We start from the raw sequence: 13,832 nt of genomic DNA, 5'->3' as shown, positions 1-13,832 counted from the left end.
ATATAAATGTAACTTGTTCTTCCCTATTCTTTACATTGGTATAAACTACAGTAACTATAAATCCATATATTTAATATTTTGATAATAAATAGCTGTCTCTTATACACATCTAGATGTGTAAAGGTACGTTGGGCCAACGTGATTGGACGACGTTGCACAAACATTATCGGGCCAACGTAGATCCAACTAGTCGGGCCGACGTCTTTCCAACAAGCTGAATCCACGTTGGGCCGATGGAAAAACGGCCCTCGGGCCAACCTTTGTGTAAGTACGTTGTGCCAACGTAATTATTTGACCTTCAACCAACGTCAGCCCGACGTTGATCCAACTAGTCGGGCCGACGTCTTTCCAACAAGCTGAATTCACGTTGGGCCGATGGAAAAACGGCCATCGGTCCAACCTTTGTGTAAGTACGTTGTGCCAACGTAATTATTTGACCTTCAACCAACGTCCATTTTGTGTTTTCTTTGGTGAGTGCGTTTATGCCTACGATGTAAGTCATCAAATTTACCTGACTAAGCTTTTACTGAAATTAGGGGTAAGTTTTCATTATGTATATTCCCAACCCTTATTACTGTCTCTTATACACATCTAGACGGCCCGACGTTGATCCAACTAGTCGGGCCGACGTCTTTCCAACAAGCTGAATCGACGTTGGCCCGATGGAAAAATGAACGTCTAGGCAACATCAGAAAGGTACGTTGGGCCAACGTGATTGGTCGACGTTGCACAAACATTATCGGGCCAACGTAGATCCAACTAGTCGGGCCGACGTCTTTCCAACCAGCTGAATCCACGTTGGGCCGATGGAAAAACGGCCGTCGCGCCAACCTTTGTGTAAGTACGTTGTGCCAACGTAATTTTTCGACCTTCAACCAACGTCGGGTCAACGTCGCTTGCTAGCTGGGACATCCTAATTTAGAAAGCTCATTGGAAAACATCTAATTATATTTTATGGGCAGTGGTGATACCTTTCGCAAGCTGGTTTTTGGGGAGACTGTTAATAATACTGTAGCAAAACAAAAAAATATGAATTTCCAAAAGATGGGTTAGTTTCTTCTTCAGATTTTTTTTCTTCCTTGTGAAAGTGTGGAAGGCTGTCCTGATTTCTGGGAAACAATTGATATTCCTTTTTTTTATTTGTAGAAATGTTTGATCAAGGCGTTGAGGCTACAGATAGTCCAGATGGTTCGTCTGTTGACCCTTGCTTGCAATCCTTGAATAAGGTCGGCGATGCAGATAATGGAAATGAGCTTGTTGAAAAAATGCTGAAGGTAGAAATTGAAGTTGTTGATGAACCGGATGCGTGGGTTAAACAACAATCGAAGTTACCAAGTCACAGCGACATGTTGGTGGCGTATGCAACTGTACCAGGTGAGTGCAAATAGACCTTTCCAATGTGTCAATCAAACTGACAAATCAACAGTAAACACACCTATTACAGGATAAACATATATTTTAATGTAACAAAAACAAAATATAGCTTAGAAGCAAAATGTAAATTGAAATATAGAGGATGCTATAGGCTTTTGTTAGTGTTTTCATATGGCCATTATTATCTGTGGTGTTATTAAATTTAAAACATAGAAGGATATGTACAGGTGTCTGATTAGCTTCAACATTTGCATTTAGCAAAATGACAACAAAAAGACACCTAAATAGATCCCTGTCATTTAATTGGTGGATTGCGTATCATGTGACATTGGTTATTTACTCCATTTCATCACTCATGGAAATTTTCTTTCCATCCATTTTCGCCCATTGCACGGTAACTAGGATACGATATGACTTCAACTTAATACAATCTTTTGATTCGAGATGCTGGACTGTTCTATTTAGAAAAAGGGGAGATCTTTTCAAAAATTTCAAAATGACAAGAATCTCCATTCAGAAAAAATTTGTTGTCATAAAATATCAAATGACAAGAATCTATTTTAGGTGTGTTATAAGACAAATATTGAATGTTTTTATTCGCGCAATGGAAAGAATGTTTTCATGAGTTGGAAGATTGATTGATTGTTCCATTCCACTTGGAAGCCTTGTGGAATGGAAAAGTATATCTTTCAACTTATGAAATTCTTCCCATTGCGCTCATAAACATTCATTATTTGTATAATAATAAATGTGTTACCACTGTGATTATGCCAATTGCTTGTTTTATTAATACTTACTCTGTAAAATACACTGTTTCTACATTATGATTATGAGGGTTTTAACAAGAAAAATAAAAAGTGCAAGTTTTGTAGATTGTGAGAATGTTTAACAATTACACCTCATTATCAGCCCAAGTAACTTATTAACCTTGCTAACAATATGGTGAATAAGTTGTCAGATAGAATCGCTTCTTTGTTGATAATAATAGAAATCTGAAGGCCACAACTGTACTTTAGGCGATATTTTCTTTTATACCTTGTTTCGAAAACTTTTTTTTTAAGATCGTCAGAGGAGGGCGGAAAAAAATTAAATATAAAGTCTCTATTTCTAACTTACAGTAGCAAATGGTTTTGCCAAAAACAGATGGAGGAGAAAATGAAAATAAAATGTTATTGGTGAATGTAAACAGTGTAGTAATGGGATGGTTAAATGCTTAAAATTTATATAATTAGGAAGAAATATACGTATCTTATTTTTGGAGATTTCAAGGCAGTGACATGCGTAATAAAAATATAGAAAAAGAAAAGCTTCTATTTTTTTCTGAAATTTTCGGGTTTTTTTTCGTGGCAGTGGGTGCGCTAATTGCCCCAAAATAAAATGTTATTTATACGTTATGATTATTATTATTAATAAAAGGTGGCAGCTTTGTAGATGGTGAGAATTTTTTACAATTACACCTTATTATCAGCCCAAGTAACATATTAATATTAAAGTACAGACAGTAAGTACAGACAGTATTCTAATATTTTTGATATGTTCTCTTTCTTTTGCTTGTATTGTTTTACTGTATCTTTTGTATTTTAGATTTATTAATGCTATGAAAAAATGCACTCAAAATAATTTCTGCCAAGGACTAAATAAAGTTGGAATTGAATTGAAACAAATCTTTGTCAATAATTAAAAATATGGTCACAATTGTACTTTACAGTTTTTAACTTGTCATGAAATTGACAAATACTGTAGTAATAACAATAATAACAACAGTACTGTAGAACCCCTATTAAGCAGACACCATCAGGACCAATAAACTGTCCCCTTAATAGGTGTGTCCCCTGAATAGTATTTTTATCTTATTATCTTGTTTGTCTTTGTATTCTGTATGTTTTATCAAAGAAATAAATTATTTGATATTATATGATATACAGTATATGTATGATATACACATGATACCACTTTTCTCTGTCGACGCAATGCAGCTCCTGTTGCAGTGCACGGTAGTGGAGCCCCGGGCTTATCCTGGGGTGGAAGGTGCTGAAGCTCAACATACTGCCTTTGGGTATCTGCGTATACTTATATGAGGAGCAACATTGCCTCGATGGGATAATTGGTATTTGGATTTTGCTGGAAATTTTTCTGGGAATTATTTGGATCTTGTTGGTTTAATTGTCTATGCACCTTGAGCACCTTTGGTGGAGATGTGCACTTTATAAATCTTTATTATTATTATGATATGATAAGGAGGATCAAATTTTCTATACAATGTAGGACAACAAACAATGATAATGAAAATAACATTTAATGTAAAAAAAACCACTTTCACTACAAACATTCTAAACTGTAATTACATACGGTTGTTAATGCTTTTCTTTTTTTTATTTCAATTACTACAGTATACAACACTGACAGAATATCTTTAATTTTCTTTAAATTGTTAATTTAATTTTTAATATTTTTTTAGGTTATGTGTCATGGCGCAACTCGGAACGAGGTTCATGGTTCGTGCAAGCTCTCACAGAAACCATTAAAGAATGTGCTCGTGATGAAGATTTATTATCAATGATGACAATGGTTAGATGATTAAAACATTCTCTTTTTATTACAATTTTGTCGGTTGTAGTCTGAATGGATCGTCATTAAAAACGATCAGTTGCGCGCATTGTTGCGTCGCGTTCTCCATAGAATTGCACCGCCCGTCGGCTGCAGTGAGTGCCCAGCTTTAGTGATCAATTTTAAATATCTGCATGAAATTTTTCTTTTTTCTTACCTTACATTTTTTATGACCAATGTATTAAAACACATAATCATCTAAGTAGTAAAATATAATTTCCCAAATTAAATACTTAATTATCAAAGTAGTAAAATTTCATTACATAAAATTCACTTTTGACACAAAAGGATCAAATTAATCCAGTTTCAAAATTGTTTATATTGTGGGTTGAGCCCACTGATCTGTACTATATAATAGCTGGATTACTCATTGGCCAATCATTGTACCGGAAAAAGTGAAGCTACCAACACCATATGCAAGAGCCCAAGTAATGTACCAGTTTAATAATAATAATATTTATTCGGCAGAGTAAAAAGTATACATACAATATTCTTGCCAGGAGTAAGTAATAGGCATAAGCCCAAACAGTAAGCTGCTCTTACTCCACATATGGAACACATTGAAACAAAAAGAATATAAAACATTACTAAACAATATTACACATTAAACTTAATTAAACTAGACTAAAATTGCACTTAAAACCACAATTATAAATTATTATAATGTCAATAGCAAATTTTTTTATTGTTTGAGCATGAGTTGAGGTGTTATTTTTAATTGTCGCTGTTAAAATGTTTAATTCATTATTATCAGATAAGGCACATATGTATGTATTTTGTGTGAACTTAAATGCATAAACTTAGTTAAAAGTTACAAAATTTAAAGTTCACCATGAACCTAGTTGTGTAATCTTCATATAATATTTATTTTACAAAAACAGATTATCTGTCTGTGACATGTTTGATCAGACTTGTTAATAATGAATCTTGATGTTTATTCAGGATTCTCTCCCTGTTTTTAGTGTTTACATTAAACGTTGATTAATATATTACAGAATATTTTAGTTTTTGTATGCAGAATCGTAGAGCATTAAAATAGTTTGTCCACCTTACGAGATTATTATTTGAAATGCTATGTGGGGACATTGACTTTAACACGTTGGCTGCCAGCGACGAGTATACTCGCCCACAGGGTGTTGCTGAGGGCGCCAGGAACGAGTATACTCGTCAAATCGTGGGAAACGTTCTAGCGTTTATAACTTCTTTATTATACAATGTAGAACCACAGACTCAACGGCTGGTAGTTCGGGGAAGATACACCTAGACGATAACGTACAAATGACATATATATGTCTGTTGTGTTATTTTGCCGGTAGTACACTCGAGCGGTACAAGTGGGGGCGCCCTTTTAACATATACCAACACATGCAAAAAGCAGACGAGATAACTCGCACTTGGCATACTCGCCCCCTAATATTTTTCCGCCAATTTATTAGACACTTCATTTTGATGACATATGACTAGATAAAATTTCAAAAAAGCATGTTTGTACATGTAAACTTGTTTTGGCACACGGGAAGGAACCTTAAAAAAAGGTCTGGCAGTCAACGTGTTAACTCGAAATGATGTGCGAGTTTATTTGTCAGATTTAATATGTAGTCTAGGCAAAGAAATCAGTTTGCCTGTAATATGTGTGTTGTTTACGGTTCTATGAATTGGACGGTCTTCCCCATGGAATATCACATTGAAAGATAGGACATTGACTTAAACTCAAAATGATGTGTTTCTTAAGATGTAGGATTTACCAATGTGCTACTGTAACCTCAGCAAACAAAACATTTTATATAATATTATTCTACATGAAATGCTTAATAGTATATAATGAATATCTAGGCCTATATAAAAAAAATCATTCTGATTCTAATAAAGAATTAAATAATAGTAATAAAATATTTATTAAATAATAATCAGGATAATAAGACTGCACATATCCACTGCAGTAGTGCTTAACTCAGTAAAGTAATAATAATAGTAATTATAAAATATTGATAATAATGCCAATAGTGATAGTGACTTTGCAAGATACCATATTATTGATTATGATTAAATAAATTTTTATTAAATAAAGAATATTTTAAAATTTTATTTAATAAAGAATATACAGTCTAAACAACATTAATAATTCCTGTTTACATTAGGGCTTAACACATTACAACATGAACATAAGGAAATAAATTGCTATAGTTGTATAAATGTGTATACCATCTCAACACAACAGCCAAGTACGTCACTATACCTTTTTCCAGGAACTTCCTTGTTTTTCCCTAAATGGAATTGCGTTTATATCGTATATCGTATCATTTATTTCGTCTATAAAACACAAAATACAAAGACAAACAAGATAATCAAGATAGAAATAAAACATTTCTGAAAAATAGAAGCTTAAAAAGTCATAAAAAACTCGACTGGATTGCTCAAAAGTGAAAATTAGTTCACTGTCAGGGAGCTCTCTGTGTTAAATCTGACTTATAATATATAATTCATACATAAATGAATTTTTTTTTTTTGTAAATAATCTGAGTGCATCATAATATCAATCAGAAAAGCGAGGTTAAATTGTATAAAAATACAGTAGAAAGTTTGTGAGCAGTATAGACAATAGTAGGTTTAATTCCCTACTTTGTTAATCGCCTGAAGTCGCTAATTTTGTGATGATTGTTGTTTGCGGTTTTTTATAATATAGTAATTCTGGATTATTTGCCAAAATGAATAATATATTTTCTCTTTTTTTTTTCTAGGTAAACAACAAAGTGGCTCGAGCCTTTGAATCTTCATCCGGCCGTAACAAGCAGATGCCAGCTCCTGTTACCATGCTCACCAAGAAGCTCTTCTTCTTTCCGGGCTATTAAGTGTCATAATGTGTCACAATCTTTCCCCCCTCCCCCCATTTTTCTTGTGGAGTTTGGTTTGGTTATAAAAACAATTCTGCATGGATTTAATATTACAAAATATTATAGTGTAATAATATTATTATTATTGTTCTAGTCTAGTAGTTTCTTCATGTATTCATTTATTTGTCGTATTTTGAGTTTCTATATTTTTATATTTCGTAAAGCATTTTTAATGAAGGTGCCAAATTCAGTTATTTTTATCAAAATTGCCTGTTATTCACAAGGACTTTGTTTTTCAAATGTATACAATTTTTAATTTTTTTTTGTTTATTGAGAATCAGTTTAGATGGAAGGTGACTTGTTATATGGTAGTATCTTCATATTTGTAGACCCTTTTCCATCATTGATTTCAGTGGACATAAGGGACCCTCTTTAATTATGTTTAAATTTAACAAAAAACATTGATTGCTTAAAAAATTTTTCTAAAAAACCTTATCCTAGACAATCAGTATTTATAAAAAATTTGACGAAAATAATTAAAAAGAACATTGAAACATAGACAAAGAAAGAGCTAATGAGCAGCATGTAAGGGATCATCTGTATTCCCAGTGTACTCTATAAACTGCGTGGTGGCAATGGTCACAAAATCAAGTGTCTTTAAATTTACTTTAACCATTGTCCTCATGAATTTGGACAATTCGTTGCAGTATTATTTAAGAAAGTAATTAATTGTACTTCATTGCTCTCAAATGGTTTGATACTTATTATTGTATTAGTGTACTTCATTTTAGTAGAACTTAAACCTTTGGTTAGTGGCCATGAATGTAATCTATTAACTAAACATTTGGGGGGGGGGGGGAAGTGAGGGGCAAGGTAAAATTTTAGCGGAAGGGGGAGTATTTTTCCCATAGCAGACCGGATGCAATTATAATCACAACACACAATAACTGGTAACGCTTCTATCCATGTGATTGTTATTTTTATTTAAATGCTCAGTATATTTTGTTACAAGTGTAAAAAGTTTGTTAAATGGTATGGAACGACGTTCAAGCAACAATTCGATGATAGCCAGTGAACCGTCGATGATGAAACAAGTGAATCTTCGATGATGAAACAGTGAATCGTCGATGATGAACAAGTGAATATCTCAAAATGCTTTCATGAGATTTTTCGATCGCCATGCAAAGTTAAAATAAAATCCCAAATCCTCCTCCTTTTTGGAATTTAAGGAAACTAATGCATTTTTGTTTCTTTGTTGGATCGATTGCAGCAACCCCAAACCCAACATAACGATATTTCACATTATATAGCATTAATCATCTATAATAACTGCTAACTTCCTGCCCTATCGCGTTGTTTTGTTTTGGTGACAACATGGCCGGTGCAAGTCACGTGATTGAAACCGAGTTGGCCAAACTCTCTCTATCTACGGCTCTGGTTCTCCATCGTGTCGGGATCCAATATTTTGACATTCTTTAATATCTGAGATTAATCCGTGGACCTTTCGGTCTATGTAGTTCTCTGTCTCTAATTTATTAGTATGTAAAAATCTGTTTATGTTTATGAAAATGAATGGGAAATAAATGAATTGAACCGTGTAAAAGATAAAACTGGTTTTCAGCAGATTCTCCAAGTAAGTAAAAGTAAATACATCAAAGACAATGTTATATTTGTTACATATAATTTTTTTTAGAGATCGCTTGCGGTTTGTAAAAGCAAGTACGTAAAAGCAATTGAATTTTAATACTTTTCATTGTTCCCAAAACAATGAACCGATTTTATTATTAAAAAATTGGTACAAATTTGTATGTTCAATTCAACTTTTATTACAGTTGCACACATCTCAAATGATGGTGAATCAAAAAGAGAAAAAAATCAACAGTAAATTGAAAGAAAATAATTGATTGTCACACTATCAAATGCTGAAAATGAAATGGATAAATATGTTCCTCGTGGCTGGTGGATTTAGTCTTTACCAAATAATCTATGCAAAGAAAAAATAGCATTATATCCCTTATGCTCTTCTTGTACTCTTGAACCAGCCATTGGGTATTAATTTGTATTCTTTCTTTCGACCATATGGTTTGATACATGTTTACGTACATATTATTTAATACGTATGTACGTAATATACGTACATTTAATTTTAAGCCCATAACATTTCAAATTATCATCAAGTGATTTGTATTGCTGTAGTGATAAATTTGGCCACCTGGACTCATTCGTATTTAGGACACGGTGATAATATTACTATAGACCCTCAGCCAGCCATTGCTTTCCATATTGTATTATATAATCACAGGTGGTGCCAGAAATTTTTCGACATGGGGTCCGACGTGTCCGAGGCGACGACCTGGAATAAATTAGCGTTACTTAGATAGGCAAGTCTTTTTTTTTATTTTTGGTCCGACGACCCCTTCCCCCACCCTCGCTGGCGCCACTATGGTATATAGACTTAATGTATTCGTATTTCTTGCACTTTATTTATTCATTGAAGAATAAGCACCTTATTTCATCCAGTTTTTAGTTCTTTTATATGCTATCACTTCTATTACAGTTCCACATATCCCAAATAATGGTGAATTCAAAAGAGAATAAAATCAACAACAAATTGAGAAAAAATAGATTGACACAAATGCTGAAAATTAAATGGATAAATATGTTCCTTGTGGCTGGTGGATTTAGTCTTTACCAAATAAACTATGCAAAGAAAAAAAAAAATAGAATTATATTCCCTTATGCTCTTCTTGTTCAGTAGTAGCAGTGGTGTGTATCTAGGGGGTGCCTGGGCAATTTTGTATTAGGGGTCACAAGTTGGAAACTCATTCGCTTTTCTTAGCACATCTAAATTTGTTTTGCTACACATAAGGATACCCATGGTTGGCACTGACTTCCGTGAGACAAATGATAATGGGGTAATGCAGTTGTAAAAACATGCAGATTTATTGAATTTTCGGGAGATGGATTATTTTCCAAGAGATTCTGGAATGGTTGCGGGAGACTATCACAATTTCCAAGAGACTCCCGCGACCTCTGCAGTTTTGTATTTATACATTACTTTCACTTGTAAGTGTATGTAGATAAGAAAAGAAATGTTTAATATAAATATATTTAAAAAATAATCATCACACAAATACACATTAATTTTTCATTTTAAAGATATATATTTCAACTGCATATCAATTTCAGTTCTACACCTCAGAATACAATACTGTACTGTTATGTTTACTGTTATGTTTAAAAATACTTTACCAGGTAATAGACATGACTGTAATACTGTATTACACATAATATAAAATAGTAAATTAAAATTGCAATTAATGATATTTAAATTATTAACAATAATAGTAATAATAATAATAATATTTTTTTTTAGTCACCGTTTGTGATTGAAACGTCCAGTTAAGTATTTACTGTAAGTGGAAATATTTCTCAATGCCATTTCGGATTCAACTTAGGCAAGTTCAACTGTACACTGATGAAGAATTAAACTTTCCTCAGAATCTCAATGGTACATAATTGTACTCTTTACATTGAAATACAACTACTCTTAAAGAGAGACTTTTTTTATACCTTGTTTCGCAAAACTTCAAGATCGTCAGAGGAGGGCGGAAGAAAATAAAAAAGAAAATTTTGTTTTCTTATTTAGCAAATGGTTCTGCCTAAAACATCAGACGGAGGATAAAATAAAAATAAAATTTTATTGTTGAATGTAAACAGTGTAGTAATGGGATGGTTAAATGCTTTAAATTTATATAATTAGGGAGAAATATACAGATCTAATTTTTGGAGATTCCAAGACAGCAGTGGGCGTAATAAAATTAAGGAAAAATTTTTATTTTTTTCCCTGAAATTTCTGGTGCACTAATTGGCAAAAAACAATTGTTTACCTTTATTCAAAATCATCATTATTGGCGGGTGGCAGATTCGCTAAACAAAGTATAAAAAAAGTCTAGCCTAAGCATAGACAAATTTAACAGCAACATATACTGTATAACACAACCAAACCAATGTACTGGAATACTGTGCTAATGTCCTGATCTCAATTATTATTAATTGAAATTTTAAAAGAATTGAGTAAACCTTCAATTAGTGATGCATGATGTGGTTATTTATTAAGCATTAATAATAATTTTGATAAAAATTCCGGTACACCTCTTCTGAAAAAACTGCTGTTTCGTTGAGACTGTATGAACGTGTCAATTGAATTGCTTTGATTTTATTTGAGAAACTGTCTACAAAAAAACACAGTTCTTTTCAGAACTACCTATGTGGTGTATTGCAAGCATTCATCCTTGTTACTTCTCCATGCAAACCTTCAAACAATATTAAATTTCCTGTCTACCATGCATGTATGAAGCTAGTTAGTTGGAGCAATGATTACTCCATAGTTATAATTATTGCAAATCTGGGATCGGAATATTCTGGAGCACAAATTTCTTATTAATGGACAGTAAACTGTCACAAACATCAAGGTAACCTAGCATTTAATCTTCTTTTTTATTCTGATGCTTTAGAGAAATACTCTTTAGCTCCTTGTGGATCTGGTTTGATCTGGAAAAAAAAACAAACAAAAAAAGATAACATCAATAATTATATTTTAAATATTGTGCGACTCGGGTAGAACTAACCGCTCTAGAATTAAAGATAATGTACCATAACCCTCAAAGCAGTTTCATATTTTGATTGATTTAATACCAAAATGTGCATATATGTTCTTTTAAACAGACATATTTGAGGTCTTAATATAGAAGAACGCATGCAGATAATACAGCGACATCTCCAAATTATGAACCTCCCTGGTTGACTTTTGTTGTGGCAATGCTTAGTTTTGTACAGCATAGGCCTAAAGCAGGGGTGGGCATAAAAATTGGTCGAAGGCCAATTTCTATTGTGCTTGCAAAACCTCCATGCAATGCTGTTATACCAATTTATCCTCAGTTTTAATTTTACTTTTTAAAGATGATCGGTGTCAGGCTGTTAAAAACAAGTGTTTTCTCACCAGAGATGGATGGCGAGCTTCACCCATACGGTATATAATATATTTTCACATGCGGCCGCAACAAAATAACCGACGGGCAGCATGTGGTCTGACAGAATAACAAACACAAAGAAATATTGTGATAGGATGCATGATTGTGTGAGGTTAAGATTTCTCTACTTACAGTATCTGAATCTGGTGTCCATCCTGCTGGACACACCTCTCCATGCTTCTGAACAAATTGGAATGCTTTGACCAACCGCAGGACTTCATCAACTGACCGGCCAACAGGGAGGTCATTTACACTTAAATGCTTTATTACTCCTTCTGGGTCAATCAAAAACAGGCCTCTGTGGAAAAAGATGAATATTTACTTAGAACTCATAGTCACAAGTGTTACATAAATAATAAATCACAACAATTTACTGAAATTAAGTTGTATTTCAATGTAATATTGAACTTGGTGTTTTTGAGAACAAATCTCATGATTCAAACAAGAAACACTGAGTACTGTATGGTCACTATCTGTAAGGGGCTCCTGGACATCAGCTACCATTCTTGTTTTAGCTGGAAGGATTATTCTACTAAAATTTAAACAAAATATATGTTCATTTTCAAACAATAATACATCAAATGAAGTAAAATGTTTTGATCAAAAACTATAATGGTCTGCAATTTTTTAATATCAAGATCTATTTTTTATAATTGATCCAACTTCCTCCTAGATAAAAGAATGATAAAATTAAACAAATCAATCAATTTTTCCTCCTTGTCAAGGGCTACATACACCTACAAAAAAAAAACAGTAGACCATAAATGGATACAATAATTAATACCAAATAAAATATACTAAAAAGAAAATTAAATTTAGAACATGATAATATAATTATATGAACAGCAGAAACTAACTACCTAGCTGTCTTCAAGTGCCACAACTAAACAAACATCCTATAGTGAAGCGGTGTAAATATATGGATGATATTTATATGTCACAAAGGTCAATTTTTTAAAGCACATATGATTATACCTGAGAGCTAGGCCTGCATCCTCCAACAGCACTCCATAATCTCTGGATATATTCTTCTTGAAGTCAGACAAGAGAGGAATATTCATCTGGCCTAGGCCTCCTTCCTGCAATGATAAATACGGAGTTTGTTATACTGAAGTTGAATATAGTCAAGAATGATTTTCCACTGAAAGCTGTTTGGCATTTCATTTCATTTATTTCCTAATAAAAAAAAACATGGGTTTCTAATTAGCTTTTAATTCCAGAAAACAACTTGACAAATCGATGTATTACAATATCTAAAAACCAAAAGGATCCACTGATTATAAGCAAATAGAATATGTGTATGGTAATTCTGAAAAATGATAGATGCGAAGCCATAATTCAAGATCCAAAAAAACCCAACTTGTTATTTTGTAACTAAAATGGGTGAATTTGATATTATTAAGATACTAGAGCACTAACTCAGTGGACCTCTCAGTGTCGATCAAACTTAAACTATATCAGTACCTTCCTTGGTGTATTAATCCAAGCTAAATGACTGAAGTGTGAGTCAACAGATACTCCAATCACCTCTGTGTCCAGCTGACGGAATTCTTCTGCTCGATCGCTGAATGCAATGATCTCAGTTGGACACACAAATGTACTGAAACAATTTAAATTTTAGAGTTTGTATCGAATTTGTTTTCGAATTCAATCCCTGCAAACGCTAAGAGTTTTTTCCCTGCTTTTATACCTTCTTTGTGAATCCACCACCCTACCCACAAACCCATAATGATATATTTTAAATCATAACTAGAGTAGTCATTCCATAGAGTGTATAACTCCACTCTGTGCCTGTATACCACACAATACACAGGCTGTTTATGAGCGATTCTATTATTTCTTTTGTGCTTGAGGGTAAGTTCAATGAACAAAAAAAAAATCAACTTTCCTTGACCTTGACTTTGTCCTTTTCTTTCCGAAAGTTAATTATCTCTTTCTTATACCCGATTCACACGTACAAAAATCTTACCAAATGTAACAAAATGTA

General features: G+C 33.0%; 2 protein-coding genes across 8 annotated transcripts in view; one reads left to right on the top strand and one right to left on the bottom strand.

The window, feature by feature from the left end:
• LOC117123545 (caspase-1-like) overlaps positions 1 to 7,668 on the top strand; it is a 27,952-nt gene extending 20,284 nt beyond the window's left edge. For all 5 annotated transcript variants that reach the window (XM_033269507.1, XM_033269508.1, XM_033269510.1 and 2 more), the window contains exons 7-9: positions 1,147 to 1,374; positions 3,833 to 3,942; positions 6,720 to 7,668. In XM_033269507.1, the coding sequence (XP_033125398.1) occupies positions 1,147 to 1,374; positions 3,833 to 3,942; positions 6,720 to 6,830 (449 nt within the window). In that variant the 3' untranslated portion in view covers positions 6,831 to 7,668. The remainder of the gene's footprint in view (positions 1 to 1,146; positions 1,375 to 3,832; positions 3,943 to 6,719) is intronic.
• Positions 7,669 to 9,952: 2,284 nt separating this feature from the next.
• Positions 9,953 to 13,832, bottom strand: part of LOC117123541 (peroxiredoxin-2-like) — a 9,669-nt gene continuing 5,789 nt past the window's right edge. Inside the window, exons 4-7 of one of the 3 annotated variants that reach the window (XM_033269502.1) lie at positions 13,310 to 13,445; positions 12,821 to 12,924; positions 11,978 to 12,143; positions 9,953 to 11,366 (exon numbers count right to left, since the gene is read on the bottom strand). In XM_033269502.1, the coding sequence (XP_033125393.1) occupies positions 11,313 to 11,366; positions 11,978 to 12,143; positions 12,821 to 12,924; positions 13,310 to 13,445 (460 nt within the window). In that variant the 3' untranslated portion in view covers positions 9,953 to 11,312. The remainder of the gene's footprint in view (positions 11,367 to 11,977; positions 12,144 to 12,820; positions 12,925 to 13,309; positions 13,446 to 13,832) is intronic. The other 2 variants (XM_033269501.1, XM_033269500.1) reach the window with 2 other exon arrangements.

The sequence above is a fragment of the Anneissia japonica genome, unplaced genomic scaffold (genome assembly GCF_011630105.1).
Source record: "Anneissia japonica isolate Jap-2015-1 unplaced genomic scaffold, ASM1163010v1 scaffold287714_len2871179_cov188, whole genome shotgun sequence".
Lineage (NCBI taxonomy): Eukaryota > Metazoa > Echinodermata > Crinoidea > Comatulida > Comatulidae > Anneissia > Anneissia japonica.
Note: the sequence above shows the minus strand (reverse complement) of the source record. Positions and strands in the feature narration are given on the sequence as shown.